This window comes from Panthera tigris, chromosome A3 (assembly GCF_018350195.1).
Source record: "Panthera tigris isolate Pti1 chromosome A3, P.tigris_Pti1_mat1.1, whole genome shotgun sequence".
Classification (NCBI taxonomy): Eukaryota; Metazoa; Chordata; class Mammalia; order Carnivora; family Felidae; genus Panthera; species Panthera tigris.
The window spans coordinates 38787868-38812597 of record NC_056662.1 but is presented as its reverse complement, the minus strand read 5'-3'; the positions used below and the strand labels follow the sequence as shown (position 1 = coordinate 38812597).

The 24730-nt window shown below is 36.4% G+C and overlaps 1 protein-coding gene across 12 annotated transcripts in view; it reads left to right on the top strand.

Annotated features, from left to right (window-relative positions):
* TASP1 (taspase 1) overlaps window positions 1-24730 on the top strand; it is a 342726-nt gene that overhangs the window by 28089 nt on the left and 289907 nt on the right. For all 12 annotated transcript variants that reach the window (XM_042980918.1, XM_042980915.1, XM_007086806.3 and 9 more), the window contains one exon: window positions 12519-12639. In XM_042980918.1, coding sequence (XP_042836852.1) covers window positions 12519-12639 — 121 coding nt within the window. The remainder of the gene's footprint in view (window positions 1-12518; window positions 12640-24730) is intronic.

The following is a 24730-nucleotide window of genomic DNA, read 5'->3' as shown; positions in this document are numbered from 1 at the left end:
GTGCAGAGCCTGCTTGGGATTCTCTCTGTTTCCCTCTCTCTCTGCCCCTCTTGCAAGCTTTTGCTTGCTCTCTCTCAAAAATAAATAAATAAACTTAAAAAAATAATACAGAGAGATTCCTTGGGTCTTTTACCCCACAATGGTAACAGTTAAAAAAAAAATTGCAGTTAATCTTTTATTTTCAGAATTATACATTATAGTTTCAAAACTTTTTAATGACGTATAATATACACATAGAAAAATATACACGTTTATTATAAGGGACAGCTCCTTGAATTTTTCAGAGTGGACATAGCCCCGTGGAACCAGCACCCAGATAACAAAATATTTGTACCCTTCCAGAAGGCCAGTTATGTCCCCTTCTAGTCACTCTGGGGTAAAGCCTGTTCTGAAATGGAATCATGCTGTAAATAAGTCTTTTGTGTCTGTTTTTTTTTTTTTTTTTTTTTTTTGGTTAATTGAGGTGAAATTCACATAACACAAAATTAGTCATTTTAAAGTAATTGAGTGGCATTTAAAGATTTGTAATATTGTGCTACTGCCACCCTCTGTCTTATTCCTGGAACATTTTTATCTCCCTGAAAGAAACCGTGTACCCATTAAGTGGTTGCTTTCCATTCCCTCCTCCCCTAACCCCATGGCAACCACCAGTCTGCTTTCTGTCTCTATGGATTTACCTGTACTGAATATTTCATATAAATGGAATCATACAATATGTGATCTTTTGTGTCTGACTTTCACTTAACATAATGTTTTTAAGGTTCATTCACATTGTAGCATGTATTAGTACTTCCTTCTTTTTTGTAGAGTATAATTCAACATTGTTCATGTATATGCCACAGTTTATTTATCCCTTCATCTATTGACAGGCAGATCTAAGTTGTTACTACTTTTTCCCATTTGTGAAGAGTGTTGCTGTGAACATTCCTGTTACACACATTTGTCTGAGTACCGAATTGCTAGATGATACTAACTCTTGTGTTTAACTTTTTGTGGAACCATCAAACTGTTTCCACAGCAGCTGAACCATTTTATATTACCAACAGCAGTGTATGAGGGTTACAATTTCTCTACATTCTTGCCAGCACTTGCTATTTTTTGTCTTTGTGAGTATGGCCATCTCATAGGTGTGAGATGGTATATCATAGTGGTTATTATTTTTATTTCTTTAATAATTACTGATGTTGAACACCTTTTCATGTGCCTGTTGACCATTTGTGTATCTTCTTCAGAGAAATGCCTATTGAAGTCTATTCAAGTCCTTTGGCCATTTTTTAATTGGGTTATATTTTGGTTATAATTGAAAGTTGGAGTTCTCAATATGTTCTAGATACTGTACTACTATTGCAAGTCTGGAATTATGTCAAAATAAACACTTGAAAAATAAATTGTAACTACCGCTGTAGTGTTGTCTCCCCATTATAGTCCTCTGACCATGCCCTATCTCCTGTCCTGTTTCATTTTTCTCCATCGTATTTACTGCTATCTAATATGCCATCTAATTTATTTAGTTTTTTATTGTCTGTTTCTCTTATCTAGAACGGAGGCTCCATGTGGGCAAGGATATTTTTCTGTTTTGCTATATCCACATAGTTTACATTATGGATTTACAAACTAAGGCCTGAAAGCCAAATCTGGACTGCTGCTTGGTTTTGAACAGTCTGCAAGCTAAATATGGTTTTTACTTTCTTAAATGGTTGGAAAAAAAGGTCAAGAGAAGAATAATATTTCATGACACCAGAAAATGTTGTGAAATTTAAATTTCACTGTTTATAAACAAAGTTTTATTGGAACAAAGCTAGGCTTATTTGTTTTTGTATTTTCTCTGGCTACTTTCATGCTAGAAAGGCAGAGTTGAGTAGTTGTAGAATTGCCTGTGTGGCCCACAAAGCCTGAGCTGTATAATATATCTGGCTCTTTACAGAAAAGATTTGCCTGGCACATAGATGTCCGATAAATATTTGTTGAATGAATGAAACTTAACCTATGCTACCACAGAGGTATCTAAACTGGAAGTCCTTCAGTAATCCCATTCTTGAGAGTTTGAGTTTCATTAGCTGCTAAACAAACAAACCAACAAAATATCCCCAAATGATTTTTTGGTAAATACATTTTCATTGGTCTCTATTCATCCTGTAAATAATGATGATTGATGATAAAATACTAGAGAATTTGTAATTCTTAGGATAGTGTCAGGTAGGATATGTATACACAGGTTTTATCAGGGTTAGTTTGAGAAAGGCTATAACAACATGGAGTGTACATCCTGTTTTTATTACTCTATTTAAAAGAGATTCAACAAGCTAGTTTGTTTCAGAACCTGTTTATTTTTTCCCTTTCTCATCAGCTTTAGATTAATAAAGCTAACCTGCATGCTAATGAAGGTAGTGATTAAAATAATTTTGATATCTTAGCATACTTCATGTGAATAAGAAACCATATTATCACATAATTTCATTCTACTGTATTTTTTTATTCATCTAATGGTGTGTTTGTTGATTTGTACTTGAATAACAGGGTATGAATACTAACATACCAGTAATTTCCTGTAAATGTCTAACTTCTTAAAGGGAGATTAGAAATTGGACAAACATAAATCATTTTATATAAAAATGATTTTATAATGTGACAGTCTAGTTTTTGTACAACATTTGAAAGCTAAATTGTTTGCATCTGTAAGAGCTGATAATAGAGGTCTCATAATAGATCCCCAGAGGTACAGTATACTCTATAGCCTTGCAAATAGTTCTTATTTTATGCTTTCAGCAAAGGATGTTAAATGGGTAATACAGGTTGTGGTTTGTAGCGAAAGAGTAATGCTTTGCAGATCTTTGCCTTGGCTTGGTGTTTGCAAATTTTACTAATAGGAAAGGGTTTACATGTCCTGATGGGGGTGTAGCTCCTCACTTGCATTTTTGGCCTTCCTGCTCTCTCTTTGCTGGGTTACACAGTCAGAGGGATCTTATTTTGTAAAACTTTGTTTCCTCTGAAAGTCATGAATAAACTTAAAAAATATTTTGCTTTTGGGGAGCGTGGGTGGCTCAGTTGGTTAAGTGCCTGACACTTGATATCAGCTCGGGTCGTAATTTCGCAGTTGTGGGATTGAGCCCCACATTGGGCTTTGTGCTGACAGCATGGAGCCTGCTTGGGATTCTGTGTCTCCCTCTCTCTCTGTCCCTCCCCCACTCCTTTCTCAAAATAAACTTGAAAAAATATTTTGCTTTTAAAATTTCATCTTTTAGAAGCTGAAAATGCTATTGCTTGAATTTATTTCATTTCTCTTGTTTTAATTGTGAAACAGTTGAATTCTTTTTTTTTTTTTTTAAGTTTCCTTATTTATTTTGAGAAAGAGTCAGAGTGTAAGTGGGCATGGGGCAGAGAGAGAGGGGGAGGAGAGAGAGGGAATCCCAAGCAGTCTCAGCACAGTCAGCGCGCAGAGCCTGCTGTGGGGCTTGAACTCACGAAACCTTGTGTGATCATGAGCTGAGCCAAAATCAATAGTTGGATGCTTAACTGACTTAGCCACCCAGGTGCCCTGAAAAGATTGAATTCTTAATACTCTATTACATTTTTCTGGTATTTCTCTATAAGGGTAACCTGTAAGAATCAATAAGTATCAGCTTAAGGGGTTACAGTTCACAATCATTCTATTTATATCTGGTTGTAATTAACTCCTATTCATTCATTCTGCAAATATTTATCAAGTAGCTACTAAGTGCCAAGCATTACGTTAGACATCTGAATACAATATCTAAAAAGACAAATTACTATACTTTTCGGGCTTAACAGTCTATGAAGAGAATTAGACAAACAGAAAGTACATATAATGTCAAGTAGTAAAAAGTGCCATAAAGAACAATAAGATAGTAAGAGAAAAAAAATGGTTGGGGAAGTTTGGAGAAATGCTAATAACTCAGTAAGCAGAGTGCCCACTGATGTCATTTGAGTAGAGATCTGAATGAAATGGAGGAGAAAGCCATGCAAAGATTGGGGAAGGGAGTTTTTGGTTAGAGGGAAAATTATCCCATTATCTCTTCTTAACCTATTCTTTATAACACTTTATCCCCATGGAACATCAGCTATTTATATATATGTATATGTGTATGTTTCTGCACAAACACAGAGTCTTTATTTATTGACTTTTTCTCCTATTAGAGTGACTCACTAAACTCAGCATTTCAAAGGAATGAATGAACAAATGTAAAATCCCTGAGGTGGGAATGTTCTCTGTGTGCTCATGGAATTACAAGGAGGTCAATGCGGCTTATAAATAGTATGTGTGAGGAGGGAGGGGCCAGATTATGTAGGGTCTTGTACATCTTGGAAATTAAGACTTTATATTTTATTCTGAGTATTATGGGAAACCATTATAGGTTTTTGAACATGAGAGTAACAAAATTTCTGACAGATTTTAAAAGGATTGCTTGCTACTGATTTGACATAATGCTTTCTAGTTGAACAAACTGATTCAGGTCAGAAAATAAAAAAATGACCATTTAAAAAACTTAATGTATATTTTTTATAAGGGGAAAATTAATATATAGGGTGATCAGTTTATATCAAATGAGAGATACACTTCTTTTTTTGTCAGTTTTATTGAAGGGTAATTTATATACAACAAAATTCACCAATTTTAAGTGTACAGTTTGATTTTATAACAAATATATACAATCATGTAATCACCATTGCAGTTGTATATAACATTTTCATCACCTCTAAAATTCTTTTTCTCTCTTTTTAAAGTTTGTTTATTTTGAGAGAGAGAGTGTGAGGGAGAGGGGCAGAGAGAGAGGGAGAGAGAGAATCCCAAGCAGGTTCTACACCACCAGCACAGAACCTGATGTGGGCCTCCATCCCATGAACCTTGAGATCAAGACCTGAGCCAAAGTCCAGAGTTGGATGCTCAACCAACTGAGCCACCCAGGCACCCCCAAAATTCCCTTTTAATGCCTGTTAGCCTATCCCCTCCTTTTCATTGACCTCTGGCAACCATTATCTGCTTTTTATCATTTTGCCTTTTCTAGAGTTTGGATTAAATACAGTCATATGATATGTGGCCTTTTGTGAATGGCTTCTTTCACTTAGCATGATGCTTTTGAGATTCCTTCATCAGAAAGAGGCTCCAGGCTCTGAGCTGTCAGCACAGAGCCTGATGTGGGGCTCCAGCTCACAAGCTGTGAGATGATGACCTGAGCTGAAGTCGATACTTAACTGACTGAGCCACCCAGGAACCCCGCTATTGTCTGTCTTCTTAATTTTAGCCATTTTATTTTTTTATTTTATTTTACTTTTTAAAAAATTTATACAGGTTATGTAGTGGCATCTTATGGTTTTAATGTGCATTTCCTAATGACTAATGATGTTAATATGACTAATTTCATTATTTTCATGTTATTTGCAATCTGTACATAAAATTATTTGCCCATTAAAAATTTTGGATGGTTTGTCTTACTGAGTTGCTTGGATTTTTTTTTATAATCTGGATACAAGGACTTTATTTTTATGTTTTGTAAAAATTTCTCCCAAGCTGTGGGTTGATTTTTTAAAAGAAACTTTTAATTTTAGAACAGTTTTAGATTTACAGAAAAATTCAGAAGGTAGTACGGAGAATTCCTATATACCCAACACCTGATTTCCCCTATTACTAATATCTACTTTAGTATGGTGTATTTTTCACAATTAATGAACCTATATTGACACATTATTATTGCTAACTAAAGTCTGTACTTAAGATTTTATTCATTTTTACCTACTGTAAACAGTTTTTCTGTTCCAAAGGGTTTTTTACCTTAGATTATTATATTTTTCATCTTAGAAGTTCAATTTATTTATTTTCTTTATAGCTTCCTTTCTTTTTACCCTCATGTTTTTCTATACCTACTTGAATATATAGATTATGTTTATCAGAACTATTTTAACATTGTTAGCTACCTTTGGAATTGTTTGCTCATTCTATTATCTGTGTCATTTCTGGGTCTCTCTTCATTATTTGATACTTTCTTCTGGATATGGACCATAGTTTTCTGCTTATTTACATGTGTGGTCATCTTTGATTTTATACTAAATATTGTGAATTTTGTATCTTTGGGAGTCGGCTATTGTGGAACTTCTTTGGGGCATACTTGTTCATTGAAATCATTTGGATTTTTTTTTGAGGCTTTGCTTTAAAACTTTGTTAGTGTAGGTCTACAGTAACCTTTCTAAGACTAATCTGGTCTAACTTATGAGGCATTATCTTCTGAGACTTTCCCTGATAGCCTCACGCTGGCTGATGGGAACATGACCTATTCTTGCTTCTGTGTGAGCTCCAGAAATTGTTCAGCTTACTGTTTTCCAGAGCTTTTTTCTTTGGCCTTGGTAGTTTCCTAACAAATATATGCAGACTAATACTTATTTAAAGACTCTGTATCTTTAGACCTCTCTCTTTGTAGCTCTTTCCTCTTTGTAACCTATACTTCATATTCTAACCTTCTTGGCCTCTTTGCACTCATAACTTTGTCTCCTCACTCTCTTTAGGGTTTCTCTTCCCTGTGCTATAGCCTGGAAAATATTTCTGGGAATTAAGTTGAGATATCTGATTAGCATCTCTTCTTTCAGGATCACAGTCCTGTGCTGGCTGTTGATTGAACTCCATTTGCTATATATTTTGCCTGATTTTTCTAGTTAGGAAGATCAGTATAATCCCTATTATGACTTCAAAATCAGAAGCAGAAGTTCAGTGGACATACTTTTGAAGTTATAAATATATTTCAAAGTAGGAGAAATATTTTTGAAAAAAATGTTTCTAAGATACCCTTTAATTTTCTTTACCTTTTCTTATATATTTTTAAAATGTCAATTTAAATCATCATGCAGTAGTCATTTTCAGAATAACTTTGTGTTGTGATGAGCAGTGGGTGTTATGTGTAAGTGATGAGTCACTGAATTCTACTGAAACCAAGAGGTTAACTAACAAGAATTAAAAAAAAAAAAAAGAATAACTTTGTTCAGTTTGTGAAAAAATTGGCAGAGCTGATTAGCTGATATATTCCATTTCAAAGATTGTTGAAATAGTGTATACATTGGTGCAACCTTGTGTGTGTATTTTGGGAATTACTGCATATGGGTAGATGCTTCACATTTTCCTCACATTTCAGTTCCTTTTTCATACTTTGAAGATATACATGAGTAGGCAAAGGAGGTTATGTGAAATAAAACAAAACAAAACAAAACCTTTGTAATGTGGTAATTTACTTATAATCTCTTTGTTCGGTTCTCAAAATATGAAATAATCTAAGGCAAGAATTCAGAATTCATCTATTTTAATTTTTTTTTTTCAACGTTTTTCATTTATTTTTGGGACAGAGAGAGACAGAGCATGAACGGGGGAGGGTCAGAGAGAGAGGGAGACACAGAATCGGAAACAGGCTCCAGGCTCCGAGCCATCAGCCCAGAGCCTGACGCGGGGCTCGAACTCACGGACCGCAAGATCGTGACCTGGCTGAAGTCGGACGCTTAACCGACTGCGCCACCCAGGCGCCCCGGAATTCATCTATTTTAAACCATAATCTTTCTTTGGTTGTGTTCTCTTTCCCAAAATTTAGTTATGAATTGATTTAGCTAGAAATATTAAGTTGGAAAGCCTTATTCAGAAGCATTACGCCTAATTATGCATACTCTTTCCAACATCTTATAAAATGCCTTTTCTTTTTCGTGGTTTAATTTCTCTCTCAAGTTTCAAAGTTCTGATCCCCACCCCCCTTTTTTTTGTGTTCCCATTTCTATGATTTCCATGCCATGTAGTTAGTATTTCAAGCCTATGTTGTAAAATAGCCCCTAGTTTAGTCTCTCTGATTCCAGTCTTCCTCCCCTTCCTTTTCATACAACATGAGAATGTCAATTAGTTTCCTTGACCAATATGCTAACCTTGACTTTCTCTTATACAGAAAGCTTGACTGGCTTCTCAGTGTTTTTCAGTCAGGTTCAGATTCTGATGAGTAGCATAGCTCTATCTTCATATTTGGCTCCAGTAAACCGTTTTTCCTGAATGTTTCTTCTGTGGCTCTGACACTTTCCCATTGCCTACATGTTGCTCACATCATTTTTACCAACTGTCATTTTCTACCTTCCTGGCTAGTTTTTACTTTTGTTTAATGTCCTTCAGGAAGCCTGCTGTAGGCCATTTCTTTTTGGGTGCTCAAAGCATTTATTATCTACTTACTCATATCTATTTAATTATATAACCTTTTTGTTATTTTCCATCCTGTGATCTTACTATTAATATTCTGTGGACAATTAGATTATCTAACTACATTAGGACAAAAGCCCTTTTCTTCAATCCCTGACCCCTTTGCTCTAGTTGTAGGTACATACTGGGAAGGTTTAATGTTTTGGTCAGTTTTTCTCGGATCTTGCAGAAATACAGGAAACTGGGGACATTTGTAGATGACTTGAGTCTTTTGGTGATCTATGGATTGATCCAGATTTGCCCTGATTTCTTAGATAGTATTGGTCTTACCTTAGAACAGAGTTAATTTTCTAGAATGTGAGGTAGAATTGTTCATTTTTATGGCCTTTAGTTATTTTGGAGTAGGCCTTTCATTTATGCAGTGACTCTCAGGAGTGTCAACCTAATTTTTCCACCCCTGGGCCTTTTTTTCTTTTCTTTTCCTTTCTTTCCTTTTCTTTTCTTTTCTTTTCTTTTCTTTTCTTTTCTTTTCTTCTTCTTCTTTTTTTTTTTTTAATGAAATCTTTTGGGACTTTGTCCCCATGATTTTTTTTTTTTTTAATTGTAAGATTTTTTTATTGTTAGATTTTGTTCCCATATTCTGTGGTGGGAGGTTGTGTATGATATTGTCTTGACATAACAAGACTAATGGTATATATTTTTAAAAACTGTATTCACAGTATTAGAAAAATAAGGCAGTATTTTTCTTTTAGATTTCAAATACATGACTGGCTTCTGATTCCAGGCTTTTATGTTCTATGTAGCCTGTTGATGTAAGCTTTTATTTTTTTATGATATCTTTTTAAAGATGTAATTCATATACCAAAGAATTCACCATTTTATAGTATACAATTCACTGGTTTTTAGTATATTCATAAAGTTCTGCAGCCGTCACCCTGTCTAATTTTAGTTCATCTGAATCACCCCCAAAAGAAATGCAGGATCTATTAGCTGTCACCCCCCATTCCCCCTTTCCTAACCCCTGGCAACCACTGATCTTCTTTTTGGATTTGCTTATTCTGGACATTTCATATAAATTGGATCATCCAATATGTGATCATTTGTGACTGGCTTCTTTCACTTAGCATTGTTTTTTAGGTTTGTCTACATTTTGCTGTGTATCAGTATTTCATTACTTTTAATTGCTGATTAATACTCCATTGTATAGATATACCATGTTTTACTTATCCACTTTATCAGTTGGTGGATATTTGAGTTTGCAAAAATGCTGGAGTATGAGTATTGAATAAGCTGTTAAGAATATTTGGGCTCAAGTTTTGTGTAGACAATTCATTTCTCTTGGGTATATACCTAGAAGTGGAATTGTTGGGTCAAATGGTAATTTTATGTTTAAGTTTTTGAGGGGCTTCCAGATGTTTTCCAAAGTGGCATTACCATTGTACATTCCCACCAGCAGTGTATAAGGGTTCTAATTTCTTCATATCCTTGCCAGCACATCTGTCTTTGTGATTCTTTTTGATGTTATTGTAAGTGGAATTGTGGGTACGAAGTAGTATTTTATGTGGTTTTGATTTGCCTTTCCTTGATGTTGAGCATTTTTTCATGTGCTTATTGGCCATTTATGTATATTCTTTGGAGAAATGTTCATTCATGTCCTTTTCCCATTTTAAAATTGTGTTTTTATTTTAGAGTTGTGGGAAGTTTTTATATATCCTGGATACAAATCTCTTAAGGGTAAATGATTTGCATCCCCCCCCCCCCAATTCTATGAGTTTTTTCTACTTTTTTTATTGTGTACTTTAAAGATTTATTTTTAAAAAGAGAGAGAGAGAGTAGGGGAGAGGGCCTTAGGGTGGGGGAGGTGGAGAGAGAGAAAAAGAGAGAGAGACACACACACACACACACTCCTAAGCAGGCTGCACGCTCAGTGTGGAGCCTGATGCGGGGCTTGATCCCACAGCCCTGGGATCATGACCTGAGTTGAAATCAGGAGACGGATGTTCAACCGACTTAGCCATCCAGGTGCCCCTATTGTGTACTTTGAAACCCAAAAGTTTTTAATTTTGAAGAAGTCCAACTTACCTAGTTTTTTCTTTGGTTGCTTTTGCTTTTAGTATCATATCTAGGAAACCACTGTCTTATCTGAGACCGTAAACATTTGCTCCAGTGTTTTCTTTGAATGGTTTTATAGTTTTAATCTTTACATTTAGGTCTTTGTTTTACTTGGAGTTAAGTTGTAGATGGTGTGAGATAGCATCAAACTTTCTTCTCTTGAATTGAATATCCAGTTGTCCTAGCTCCACTTATAGAAGACTGTCTTTTCTTTATTGCATTTTTCTGGCATCCTTGTTGAATTGACCATAAATGTGAGTCTTCCTTTTTTTTTTTTTTTTAATTAAAAAAAAAATTTTTTTAAATTTATTTTTGAGAAACAGAGTGAGACAAAGCATGAGCGGGGGAGGGGCAGAGAGAGAAGGAGACACAGAATCTGAAGCAGGCTCCAGGCTCTGATCAAGGGGTCAGCACAGAGCCTGATGCAGGGCTTGAACCCATGAACTGTGAGATCATGACCTGAGCCGAAGCTGGACACTTAACCGATTGAGCCACCCAGGCCCTGTGAGGCTTCTGTCAATCCTATTACATTGATCTATATGTCTGTGCTTAGCTACATGCTTATATCACATCGTCTTTTTTTTTTTTTTTTTTAAGTAGGTTCCATGTCCAATGTGTGGCTCAAACTCACGACCCTAAGATGGAGAGTCACATGCTGCACTGACTAAGCCAGCCAGACACCCCTATATTACCCCTATATTGCTGTATACCTCTTGATTGCTGTATTTGTGTAGTAAGTTAAAAAAAAAAACTAGAAGTGTGAGCCCTCCAATTTTGTTTTTTCTTTTCAAAGTGGTTTTGGTGGTTCTGCATCCCTTGAAGTTCCCTATGAAGTTTAGGAATAGTTTGTCAATTTCTGCCTGAAAAAAGGCAGCTAGGTTTGATAGGGGAATGTGTTGAAGCAGATCAGTTTTGGAGAATATTGCTCTTAAAGCTATTAAGCCTTCTGACCTATGAACATGGCTGCCTTTCCATTTATTTAGGTCTTCTTTAATTTTTTCTCAACATGTTTTTTAGTTTTCAGTATATAAATCTTATACTTATTTTGTTGAATTTCTTCCTAAGTATTTTATTCTTTTTGATGTTATTGTAAGTGGAATTGTTTTCTGAATTTCATCTTCATATTGTTCATTGCTAACGTGTAGAAATATGATTGATTTTTGTACATTAATCTTGTATCTTGAAATCCTGTTGAACTTATCAGTCCTAATAGTTTTTAGTCAAGTCCTTAGGACTTTTTATTATCTTCAACTAAGAGGTAATTTTACTTTTTCTTTTCCAATTTAGACACTCATTATTTCTTTCTTTTACCTAATTGTTTTGTCCAGAATATCCAGTATAATGTTAAATAGAATTGACAAGAGTGAACTTTGCTATATTATTCCTAATCTTTAGGGAATACACAAATAATTTTTTGTTAGAAAATTCAAACCATATAAATAAAATTTACCATTGATCTTCCAAATCTTTCCTTCTCATCCCTCTCTCCTTGGGGGGCTTAACCAGCAAAACACGGTGTATTTATCTGTATTTTTATATAATAAAAGCATAGGTTTGCACATGTGTTTTTTAAAAAATATTCAGTTTTTCACCATTAGTTATGATGTTAACTCTGGACTTTTTGTAGATGCCCTTTATCATGTTAAGGAAGTTCCATTCTGTTTCTAGTTGAGTGCTTTTCTCATGAAAGGGTATTGGATTTTATCAAATGCTTTTTCTATGTTTATTGGTATGATCCTGTTTTTTTTTTTTTCCCCTTTCTTTATTAACATGGTGTATCACATTAAGTTTCACATATTAAACCAAATTTACTTTTCTGGGATCCCTCTTATTCATGGTGTATGAGACTTCTTTATGTTTTGCTGCATTTGGTTTGCTACTATCTTCTTGAGGATACTGTGTCCATATTCTCAAGATATATTCACCTGTAGTTTTCTTTCCTCATTGATGTCTTTGTCTTGTTTTGGAATCAGGGTAGTACTGGTATTGTACAATGAGTTGGGAAGTATTCTTTCCCTTTCTAGTTTTTGGAACAGTTTATAAAGGACTGACATTAAATCTTATTTAAGAATAACTATATTTTAGGGACATCTGGCTGCCTCAGTCAGAGGAGTATCTACAACTCAGGGTCATGAGTTTGAGCCCCACCCTGGGAGTAGAGAGTACTCAAAAAAATAGATAAAAAACTAAAAAAAACCCACAAACTAATGATAGTTTGATTTTTGTTTTTATCTCTTAGGATTCTCCATTTACAAATGCAGGAATGGGATCTAATCTAAATCTCTTGGGTGAAATTGAATGTGATGCCAGCATAATGGATGGAAAATCCTTAAATTTTGGAGCTGTTGGAGCACTGAGTGGTATGTGGACATTATAAGACATTGTCTCTATTCTTTAAAGAACTATGAATATTAAGATTTGATGCCTCCTAAAGACTTAGTCAATCCAGTGTTTTCTACCATTCTTGCTAGGAATAGTGTTGAAAATAAATTGTCTTTTCCTTAATTTAAAACATGAAAATCTTCGATGTGAATAGTTTTAAAGAAAACAGTGACAGCTTATGTTCAACTTTTTGTTAGAGTTTGATCATTCTCCTTCATTCCCTTGAGATTATAGACATGTAACATGTGAGTTAGCATGTTCTATTAATTTTATAATTTTTGAAGTACACAAATAATATATTTCTTGTTAGGAAATTCAAATGATACAAATAAAATTTACCATTGATCTTCCAAATCTTTCTTTCAAATCCCTCTCTCCATGGGGGGCTTAACCAGTAAAATACAGTGCATTTATCTATATTTTCATGTAATAAAAACATAGTTTTGCACATGTGTTTTTTAAAAAATATATGTATATTTGTGTATATGTACATTGTATGTATTTTTTTCTTATACAGGATGTCTCAGATTTTTTCCCATATCAGTACATATAAGATATATCTAATATTTTGCAGTTCTTTTATAAAAAGCGAAATATACATGAAATGCACAGATTTTAATTAGAAAGCTGCATGAATGAATGAGTGAATTAAAAATTATTGTCAAGTTAGCTAACATACAGTTTAGTTTTGGCTTCAGGAGTAGATTCCTGTGATTCATCACTTACATACAACACCCAGTGCTCATCCCAACAAGTGCCCTCCTCAGTGCCCATCACCCATCCCCCCACCTCCTCATCCCCTCAAACCCATCAACACTCAGTTTGTTTTCTGTATTTAAAAGACTCTGTGATTGTGCCTCCCTCTGTTTGTAACTTATTTTCCCTTCCCTTCCTCTGTGGTCTTTTGTTAAGTTTCTCAAATTCCACATATGAGTGAAATCATATGATATCTGTCTTTCTCTGACTTATTTCACTTAGCATAATACCCTCCAGTTCCATCCATGTTGTTGCAGTGACAAGAGCTCATTCTTTTTCATCAATCAGTAGTATTCCATTGTGTGTGTGTGTGTGTGTGTGTGTGTGTGTGTGTGTACATATATATACACAACATCTTTTTAATCCATTCATCAGTTGATGGACATATGGGTTCTTTCCATGATTTGGCTATTGTTAGCGCTGCTGTAGCAGGATTCTCGCATAGAGAGTCACGACACCGAGGCTTTTCTTTCCAGGAAGCAACTTTATCAGTGCCGGCATGGCTCGGTTGGGTTCGTACCTAAAGAACTGAACTCTCAACGCCACGTGGCATAGTTTTTTTTATGTATTTTCTACTTCTTTGTCTCCCATATATGGTAACACACAAACATGCGTCTGATTAAGTGATCTCATGATACAAGGTCATGAGGAATGTCACATATGCATATAGCCAGGTTGCCTTGAAGTTTTGGTTTTTTTTTTTCATAGGGAAGGAAACATTGGGGTGCATGTGCCCCTTCGAGTCAGCATTTTTGTATCCTTTGGATAAATTCCTAGTAGTGTAATTGCTGAGTCATAGGGTAGTTCTATTTTTAATTTTTTGAGGAACACTGTTTTCCAGAGTGGCTGTACCAGTTTGCATTCCCATCAACAGTGCAAGAGAGTTTCCCTTTCTCCATGTCCTTGCCAACATCTGTTGTTTCCTGAGTTGTTACTTTTAGCCACTCTGACCCATGTGAGGTGGTATCTCAGTGTGTTTTTTTTTTAATTTTTTTTTTTTGAATGTTTCATTTATTTTTGAGACAGAGAGAGACAGAGTGTGAGCAAGGGAGGGGCAGAGGGAGAGCAAGACAGAGAATCCGAAGCAGGCTCCAGGCTCCGAGTGGTCGGCACAGAGCCCAACTCAGGGCTCGAACTCACAAATGCGAGATCATGACCTGAGCCCAAGTCGGACGCTTAACCGACTGAGCCACCCAGGCGCCCCTCAGTGTGATTTTTGATTTGTATTTCCCTAATGATGAGTGATGTTGAGTATCTTTTCATGTGTCTGTTTACCATCCGTACATCTTTGGAAAAATGTCTATTCATGTCTTCTGCCCGTTCCTTCACTGGGTTGTTTTACGGGTGTTGAGTTTGATAAGTTCTTTGTTGATTTTTGATAGTAACCCTTTATCTGATATGTCATTTGCAAATATTTTCTCCCATTCCATCGGCTTCCTTTTAGTTTTGTTGATTGTTTCCTTTGTTGTAGCTGCATGAATTTTTAAATGTACATAGCCATGTAAACCATTACCCAGATCAAGATGTAAAACACTTCCATGTCAAAATACAAAACATTTCTATAATCCCAGAGGGATTCTTTATGCCTTTTTCTTGTCCATACCTCTCATACTCTGCTTCTACCTTCCCTCCTTATCCTCTTCTCTCCTAATTGTGACTTTAAGCACTGTAGATTAATTTGCCTCTTACTAAAATTTACATAATGAATCATACACCTTTGTGTCTATTTTTTGTTTGTTTTTTTTTGTTTTTGTTTTTGTTTTTTTTTTGCTTAACACTATGCCTATGAGATTAACCCATGTTTTGTGTCATAGTAATTTTTTCTTTTTATTACTTAGTAGTATTTTATTGCGTGAATATATAATAACTTATTTATTCTCCTTCCCGTGATAATTTGAACTGTAAAGAATAAAGCTCCAATGAATATTCTTGTACATGCCTTTTGATAGACATGTGTACTTAATTCTCTTGGGTATTACCCTAAGATTTGGAGTAAATAAGTTTAGGTGCATAATATGCTTTGCTTTAATAGTTACTGTTAGACAGTTTTCCAAGGTAGTTTTTACAGTCTCTACTCCCGCCAGCAGTGTATGAGCATTTTGGTTACTCTACATCCAGGCCAACATTTAGTATTGCTATTCTTTTTAAATTTCATCTGTTTTGATATCGGTGCAATGACGTTATTGTTTTGATTTGAATTTCCCTGGTGACTAACAATACTGAGAACCTTTTGATATACTTACTGGCCTTTTAGATATTCTTGTTGCATAGTGTGTGTTCAAATGTCTTTTGCATATTTTGTATTGGATTATCTCTTTTTATTGATTTGTTCAAGTATTTTATATATTTTAGATACACATCCTTTGTCTGATACCTGTATTATGAATATCTCTTCCCAGTCTGTGGATCACCTTTTCACTCTTTAAATGCTATCTTTTGATGAACTGAAGTTTTAAATTCTAATGTTTACATTACTAATCTTTTATGGTTATTTAAAAAAATATTTTATTTAAGAAATCTTTGTCTACCCAAAGTTCTGAAGATCATCTCCATTGTTTTCTTTGTTCTATTTTTTTTTTTTAAGTGAGCTCTACACCCCAAGGTGGGGCTTGAACTCATGACCCCGAGATTAAGAGTTGCGTGCTTCACCAACTGAGCCCGCTACGCATCCTCATTAGTTCTGTTGTTTTTTACTCTTCACGTTTAGCTCTCTTATCAAGCTCAGATTAATTTTAGTGTATGTGAAATAGGAGCTGACATTAATTTTTTTCTACTTACGGATATCCAAATGGTTCATTGCCATTGTCAATAGAAAAGACAGTGCTTTCCTCACACAGCTGTGTTGGTAAATCAGGTGACTGACTATGCATGCAATGGCTTGTTTCTGTACCCTTGATCTATTCTATTGTCCTATTTATTGCCACTGCCATACTGTTTTGATTACTGTAGCTTTATATTCTTTATATCTAGTAATATATTTATATATTCTTCATATCTGGTAGTATGAGACTTCCAACTTCCTTTTTTTCTTTTTTTTTATTTGTTTAAAGATTATATTGGCTATTGTAGGTCTTTGGCCATTTTCGTAAAAATTAAAAAAAAATTTAATGTTTATTATTTTGAGAGAGAGGGAGACACAGAGTGTGAGCAGGGGAGGGGCAGAGAGAGAGGGAGACACAGGGTCTGAAACAGGGTCTGAAACAGGGTCTAGGCTCTGAGCTATCAGCCCAGAGCCTAACGTGGGGCTCGGACTCACAGACCTCGGGATTGTGACCTGAGCTGAAGTCGAACACTTAACCTACTGAGCCACCCAGGCACTCCATTTTCGTAAAAATTTTAAATCAACTTGTCAACGTCCACAATAAAACCTTGCTGGAATTTTGATTGGTATTGCATTGAAAGTATAGAACATTTGTGGAGAACTGATGTCTTAGCAGTATTGAGTATTCCATCCCACAAACATAGAATATGTATTTTTACATAAATATTGCTCATTTTTTCTCAGCAATGTTTTATTTTCAGTATAAATTCCATGTATATATTTTATTAGGTTTATTCTAGATACTCAGTTTTTTGATGCTATTATAAAGTACGTATATTTTAAATATTGATATCTAATTGTTTTATTGTATTTAGAAATACAATTGAGTTTTGTATATTGGCTTTGAATTCACTGTCCTTGATAAATTCACTTATTAATTTGAAAAAGTTTGAAAAAATAAGTTCCCATGAAATTTTATATACATAATTACCTATGACTCATGTAATTTTGCTTTTTTCTTTCCAATATATATGTAAACTTTTTATTTTTTTCTTACATTGTTATACTGGCTGTGACATCCAGTGCAATGCTGAATATAAGTGGTGATAATGTATATCCTTGCTTGATTTTTGATCTTAGTTAGAGATCAGGATCATTCTGTGTGCTCTGCTAGCTTTTGGATTGTTATAGATACTCTTTATCAGATTGAAGAAGTTCCTTTTTAATCTTAGTTTGCCAATAGTTTTTATTATAAATGGATATTGAAAATTATCATTAAGGGCTTTTCTGTATCTATTGAGAGGAAGGTTTTCCCCCCTTATATTGTTAAATATGATGAAATTTGTGATTGATTTTTGAATATTCCCTTCATGGCATAAAATCTTGGTTGTGTTTTTATCTTTTTATATTCTGCTGGATTCAAGTTGTTGATGTTTAATATTTTGACATCTATGTTCATGTATATGTAAAAATTGGTTTCAATTTTCCTTTCTTGTAACATTATTTTAAGGTTTTAGAATCATGTTATGGCTGGCCTCATAAAATGAATTGAAGATTTTTTTTTTTTCACTCCCTTTGATAGAGTTTATGCATGATTGGAATGATTTCTTCTGAGAATTTATTAGTTATTCTAAGTTGGAGTTTTCTTTGAAGGGAGTTTTAAAAAATGGGATTCAATTTCTTTAATAGTTATAAGATTATATTTTCTTTTTCTTGTGTGTGTTTTCAAGGAATTTGTCTTTTTCATATGAGTTGTCAATTGTATTTGCCTAAAGACTTTATTAGTTTTCTTTTTGAGTTCTAGTTTAATTTCACTGTGGCCAGAGAACATCTTCTGTATGATTCCAGTCCCTTGAAACGTTTTGAGACTTGCTCTATGGCCCAGTTTATGGTGTGTTTTGATAAACACTCCACGTGAACTTTATTTTTTTAATAAACTTTATTTATTTATTTTGAAAGAGAGAAAGAGAGTGGGTAGGGGCAGAGAGAGAATCCCAAGTAGGCCCTGTGCTATTAGCGCAGAGCCCAATGCAGGGCTTGAACTCACAAACTGTGAGATCATGACCTGAGCCAAAACCAAGAGTCAGACGCTTAACCGACTGAGCTACCCAGGAGCCCCATTCCGTGTGAACTTTAGAAGAGTATGTATTTTGTAGTTGTTAGGTGTGTGTTCTGTATGTGTCAACTAGGTCAATTTGGTTATTCACTTCTTCCAATCTTCTATATCCCTTCTGATTCGTGTGGTAGGTAAGAAAGGGTATATCAATTAATTTTAATTTTAATTTCTTTTATTATGATATTTTATTGGGATTTAATGAAATTTCATATATTAAAAGCCATTAGCGTTTCTTTGTGAACTGACTGTTCCATATCTCTTGTGGTTTGCCTTTTAACTTTATTTATAATGTGCTTTATTATATTGGAATTTAAAATTTTTATTTATCAAGGTTTTACTTGTTCTTTTGTGGCTTTTGTGTTTTGCATTTCTTTTTTTTTTATTTAATTTATTTTTTATTTATTTATTTATTTTTTTAATATATGAAATTTACTGTCAAATTGGTTTCCATACAACACCCAGTGCTCATCCCAAAAGGTGCCCTTCTCAATACCCATCACCCACCCTACCCTCCCTCCCACCCCCCATCAACCCTCAGTTTGTTCTCAGTTTTTAAGAGTCTCTTATGCTTTGGCTCTCTCCCACTCTAACCTCTTTTTTTTTTTTTTTTTCCTTCCCCTCCCCCATGGGTTTCTGTTACGTTTCTCAGGATCCACATAAGAGTGAAACCATATGGTATCTGTCTTTCTCTGTATGGCTTATTTCACTTAGCATCACACTCTCCAGTTCCATCCACGTTGCTACAAAAGGCCATATTTCATTTTTTCTCATTGCCGTGTAGTATTCCATTGTGTATATAAACCACAATTTCTTTATCCATTCATCAGTTGATGGACATTTAGGCTCTTTCCATAATTTGGCTATTGTTGAGAGTGCTGCTATAAACATTGGGGTACACGTGCCCCTATGCATCAGTACTCCTGTATCCCTTGGATAAATTCCTAGCAGTGCTATTGCTGGGTCATAGGGTAGGTCTATTTTTAATTTTCTGAGGAACTTCCACACTGCTTTCCAGAGCGGCTGCACCAATTTGCATTCCCACCAACAGTGCAAGAGGGTTCCCGTTTCTCCACATCCTCTCTAGCATCTACAGTCTCCTGATTTCTTCATTTTGGCCACTCTGACTGGCGTGAGGTGATATCTGAGTGTGGTTTTGATTTGTATTTCCCTGATAAGGAGCGACGTTGAACATCTTTTCATGTGCCTGTTGGCCATCCGGATGTCTTCTTTAGAGAAGTGTCTATTCATGTTTTCTGCCCATTTCTTCACTGGGTTATTTGTTTTTCGGGTGTGGAGTTTGGTGAGCTCTTTATAGATTTTGGATACTAGCCCTTTGTCCGATATGTCATTTGCAAATATCTTTTCCCATTCCGTTGGTTGCCTTTAGTTTTGTTGGTTGTTTCCTTTGCTGTGCAGAAGCTTTTTATCTTCATAAGGTCCCAGTAATTCACTTTTGCTTTTAATTCCCTTGCCTTTGGGGATGTGTTGAGTAAGAGATTGCTACGGCTGAGGTCAGAGAGGTCTTTTCCTGCTTTCTCCTCTAAGGTTTTGATGGTTTCCTGTCTCACATTCAGGTCCTTTATCCATTTTGAGTTTATTTTTGTGAATGGTGTGAGAAAGTGGTCTAGTTTCAACCTTCTGCATGTTGCTGTCCAGTTCTCCCAGCACCATTTGTTAAAGAGACTGTCTTTTTTCCATTGGATGTTCTTTCCTGCTTTGTCAAAGATTAGTTGGCCATACGTTTGTGGGTCTAGTTCTGGGGTTTCTATTCTATTCCATTGGTCTATGTGTCTGTTTTTATGCCAATACCATGCTGTCTTGATGATGACAGCTTTGTAGTAGAGGCTAAAGTCTGGGATTGTGATGCCTCCTGCTTTGGTCTTCTTCTTCAAAATTACTTTGGCTATTCGGGGCCTTTTGTGTTTCCATATGAATTTTAGGATTGCTTGTTCTAGTTTCGAGAAGAATGCTGGTGCAATTTTGATTGGGATTGCATTGAATGTGTAGATAGCTTTGGGTAGTATTGACATTTTGACAATATTTATTCTTCCAATCCATGAGCAGGGAATGTCTTTCCATTTCTTTATATCTTCTTCAATTACCTTCATAAGCTTTCTATAGTTTTCAGCATACAGATCTTTTACATCTTTGGTTAGATTTATTCCTAGGTATTGTATGCTTCTTGGTGCAATTGTGAATGGGATCAGTTTCTTTATTTGTCTTTCTGTTGCTTCATTGTTAGTGTATAAGAATGCAACTGATTTCTGTACATTGATTTTGTATCCTGCAACTTTGCTGAATTCATGTATCAGTTCTAGCAGACTTTTGGTGGAGTCTATCGGATTTTCCATGTATAATATCATGTCATCTGCAAAAAGCGAAAGCTTGACTTCATCTTTGCCAATTTTGATGCCTTTGATTTCCTTTTGTTGTCTGATTGCTGATGCTAGAACTTCCAACACTATGTTAAACAACAGCGGTGAGAGTGGGCATCCCTGTCATGTTCCTGATCTCAGGGAAAAAGCTCTCAGTTTTTCCCCGTTGAGGATGATGTTAGCTGTGGGCTTTTCATAAATGGCTTTTATGATCTTTAAGTATGTTCCTTCTATCCCGACTTTCTCAAGGGTTTTTATTAAGAAAGGGTGCTGGATTTTGTCAAAGGCCTTTTCTGCATCAATTGACAGGATCATATGGTTCTTCTCTTTTTTTTTTGTTAATGTGATGTATCACGTTGATTGATTTGTGAATGTTGAACCAGCCCTGCATCCCAGGAATGAATCCCACTTGATCATGGAGAATAATTCTTTTTATATGCTGTTGAATTCGATTTGCTAGTATCTTATTGAGAATTTTTGCATCCATATTCATCAGGGATATTGGCCTGTAGTTCTCTTTTTTTACTGGGTCTCTGTCTGGTTTAGGAATCAAAGTAATACTGGCTTCATAGAATGAGTCTGGAAGTTTTCCTTCCCTTTCTATTTCTTGGAATAGCTTGAGAAGGGTAGGTATTATCTCTACTTTAAACGTCTGGTAGAACTCCCCTGGGAAGCCATCTGGTCCTGGACTCTTATTTGTTGGGAGATTTTTGATAACCGATTCAATTTCTTCGCTGGTTATGGGTCTGTTCAAGCTTTCTATTTCCTCCTGATTGAGTTTTGGAAGAGTGTGGGTGTTTAGGAATTTGTCCATTTCTTCCAGGTTGTCCAATTTGTTGGCATATAATTTTTCATAGTATTCCCTGATAATTGTTTGTATCTCTGAGGGATTGGTTGTAATAATTCCATTTTCATTCATGGTTTTATCTATTTGGGTCATCTCCCTTTTCTTTTTGAGAAGCCTGGCTAGAGGTTTGTCAATTTTGTTTATTTTTTCAAAAAACCAACTCTTGGTTTCGTTGATCTGCTGTACAGTTTTTTTAGATTCTATATTGTTTATTTCTGCTCTGATCTTTATTATTTCTCTTCTTCTGCTGGGTTTAGGCTGCCTTTGCTGTTCTGCTTCTGTTTCCTTTAGGTGTGCTGTTAGATTTTGTATTTGGGATTTTTCTTGTTTCTTGAGAAAGGCCTGGATTGCAATGTATTTTCCTCTCAGGACTGCCTTCGCTGCGTCCCAAAGCGTTTGGATTGTTGTATTTTCATTTTCGTTTGTTTCCATATATTTTTTAATTTCTTCTCTAATTGCCTGGTTGACCCACTCATTCGTTAGTAGGGTGTTCTTTAACCTCCATGCTTTTGGAGGTTTTCCAGACTTTTTCCTGTGGTTGATTTCAAGCTTCATAGCATTGTGGTCTGAAAGTATGCATGGTATAATTTCAGTTCTTGTAAACTTATGAAGGGCTGTTTTGTGACCCAGTATATGATCTATCTTGGAGAATGTTCCATGTGCACTCGAGAAGAAAGTATATTCTGTTGCTTTGGGATGCAGAGTTCTAAATATATCTGTCAAGTCCATCTGATCCAATGTATCATTCAGGGCCCTTGTTTCTTTATTGACCGTGTGTCTAGATGATCTATCCATTTCTGTAAGTGGGGTGTTAAAGTCCCCTGCAATTACCACATTCTTATCAATAAGGTTGCTTATGTTTATGAGTAATTGTTTTATATATTTGGGGGCTCCGGTATTCGGCGCATAGACATTTATAATTGTTAGCTCTTCCTGATGGATAGACCCTGTGATTATTATATAATGCCCTTCTTCATCTCTTGTTACAGCCTTTAATTTAAAATCTAGTTTGTCTGATATAAGTATGGCTACTCCAGCTTTCTTTTGGCTTCCAGTAGCATGATAAATAGTTCTCCATCCCCTCACTCTCAATCTAAAGGTGTCCTCAGATCTAAGATGAGTCTCTTGTAGACAGCAAATAGATGGGTCTTGTTTTTTTGTCCATTCTGATACCCTATGTCTTTTGGTTGGCGCATTTAATCCATTTACATTCAGTGTTATTATAGAAAGATACGGGTTTAGAGTCATTGTGATGTCTGTATGTTTTATGCTTGTAGTGATGTCTCTGGTACTTTGTCTCACAGGATCCCCCTTAGGATCTCTTGTAGGGCTGGTTTCGTGGTGACAAATTCATTCAGTTTTTGTTTGTTTGGGAAGACCTTCATCTCTCCTTCTATTCTAAATGACAGACTTGCTGGATAAAGGATTCTCGGCTGCATATTTTTTCTGTTTAGCACACTGAAGATATCGTGCCAATCCTTTCTGGCCTGCCAAGTTTCAAAAGAGAGATCAGTCACGAGTCTTATAGGTCTCCCTTTATATGTGAGGGCACGTTTATCCCTAGCTGCTTTCAGAATTTTCTCTTTATCCTTGTATTTTGCCAGTTTCACTATGATATGTCGTGCATAAGATCGATTCAAGTTACGTCTGAAAGGAGTTCTCTGTGCCTCTTGGATTTCAATGCCTTTTTCCTTCCCCAGTTCAGGGAAGTTCTCAGCTATAATTTCTTCAAGTACCCCTTCAGCACCTTTCCCTCTCTCTTCCTCCTCTGGGATACCAATTATGCGTATATTATTTCTTTTTAGTGTATCACTTAGTTCTCTAATTTTCCCCTCATACTCCTGGATTTTTTTATCTCTCTTTCTCTCAGCTTCCTCTTTTTCCATAACTTTATCTTCTAGTTCACCTATTCTCTCCTCTGCCTCTTCAATCCGAGCTGTCGTCGTTTCCATTTTGTTTTGCATTTCGTTTAAAGCGCTTTTCAGCTCCTCGTGACTGTTCCTTAGTCCCTTGATCTCTGTGGCAAGAGATTCTCTGCTGTCCTGTATACTGTTTTCAAGCCCAGCGATTAATTTTATGACTATTATTCTAAATTCACTTTCTGTTATATTATTTAAATCCTTTTTGATCAGTTCATTAGCTGTTGTTATTTCCTGGAGATTCTTCTGAGGGGAATTCTTCCGTTTGGTCATTTTGGATAGTCCCTGGAGTGGTGAGGACCTGCAGGGCACTTCCCCTGTGCTGTGGTGTATAACTGGAGTTGGTGGGCGGGGCCGCAGTCTGACCTGATGTCTGCCCCCAGCCCACCGATGGGGCCACAGTCAGACTGGTGTGTGCCTTCTCTTCCCCCCTCCTAGGGGCGGGATTCACTGTGGGGTGGCTGTGGCCCGTCTGGGCTACTTGCACACTGCCAGGCTTGTGGTGCTGGGGATCTGGCGTATTAGCTGTGGTGGGTAGGCAAGGTGCACGGGGGCAGGAGGAGCAGGCTTAGCTCGCTTCTCCTTAGGTGATCCACTTCAGGAGGGGCCCTGTGGCAGCGGGAGGGAGTCAGATCCGCTGCCGGAGGTTTGGCTCCGCATAAGCACAGAGTTGGGTGTTTGAGCGGAGCGAGAAAGTTCCCTGGCAGAAACTGGTTCTCTTTGGGATTTTGGCTGGGGGATGGGCGGGGGGGGATGGCGCTGGCGAGCGCCTTTGTTCCTCGCCAAGCTGAGCTCTGTCGTCCGGGGGGCTCAGCAGCTCTCCCTCCCTTTGTCCTCCAGCCTTCCCGCTTTCTGAGCAGAGCTGTTAACTTATGACCTCCCAGACGCTAAGTCGGGCTTGCTGTCGGAACACAGTCCGTCAGGCCCCTCCGCTTTTGCCTGCCAGACTCGGGGGCTCTGCTTGGCCGGCGAGCCGCCCCTCCGCCCCGGCTCCCTCCCGCCAGTCCGTGGAGCGCGCACTGCCTCGCCGCCCTTCCTACCCTCTTCCGTGGGCCTCTCGTCTGCGCTTGGCTCCGGAGACTCCGTTCTGCTAATTCTTTAATATCAAGACCCTGCCAGTCGGTGGTCGGGAAACCACGTGGAGCAGTCCCTGCCTGTGTTTTGCATTTCTTAAGGTTTCCCTTATAATTATAAGTACAGTTAATCTATATTTTCTTCTAATACACTTATAATTTATTTTTCATTTACTTCTTTAAGAAATAACCAACAAATTGTCCCTATACAATTTGTTGAAT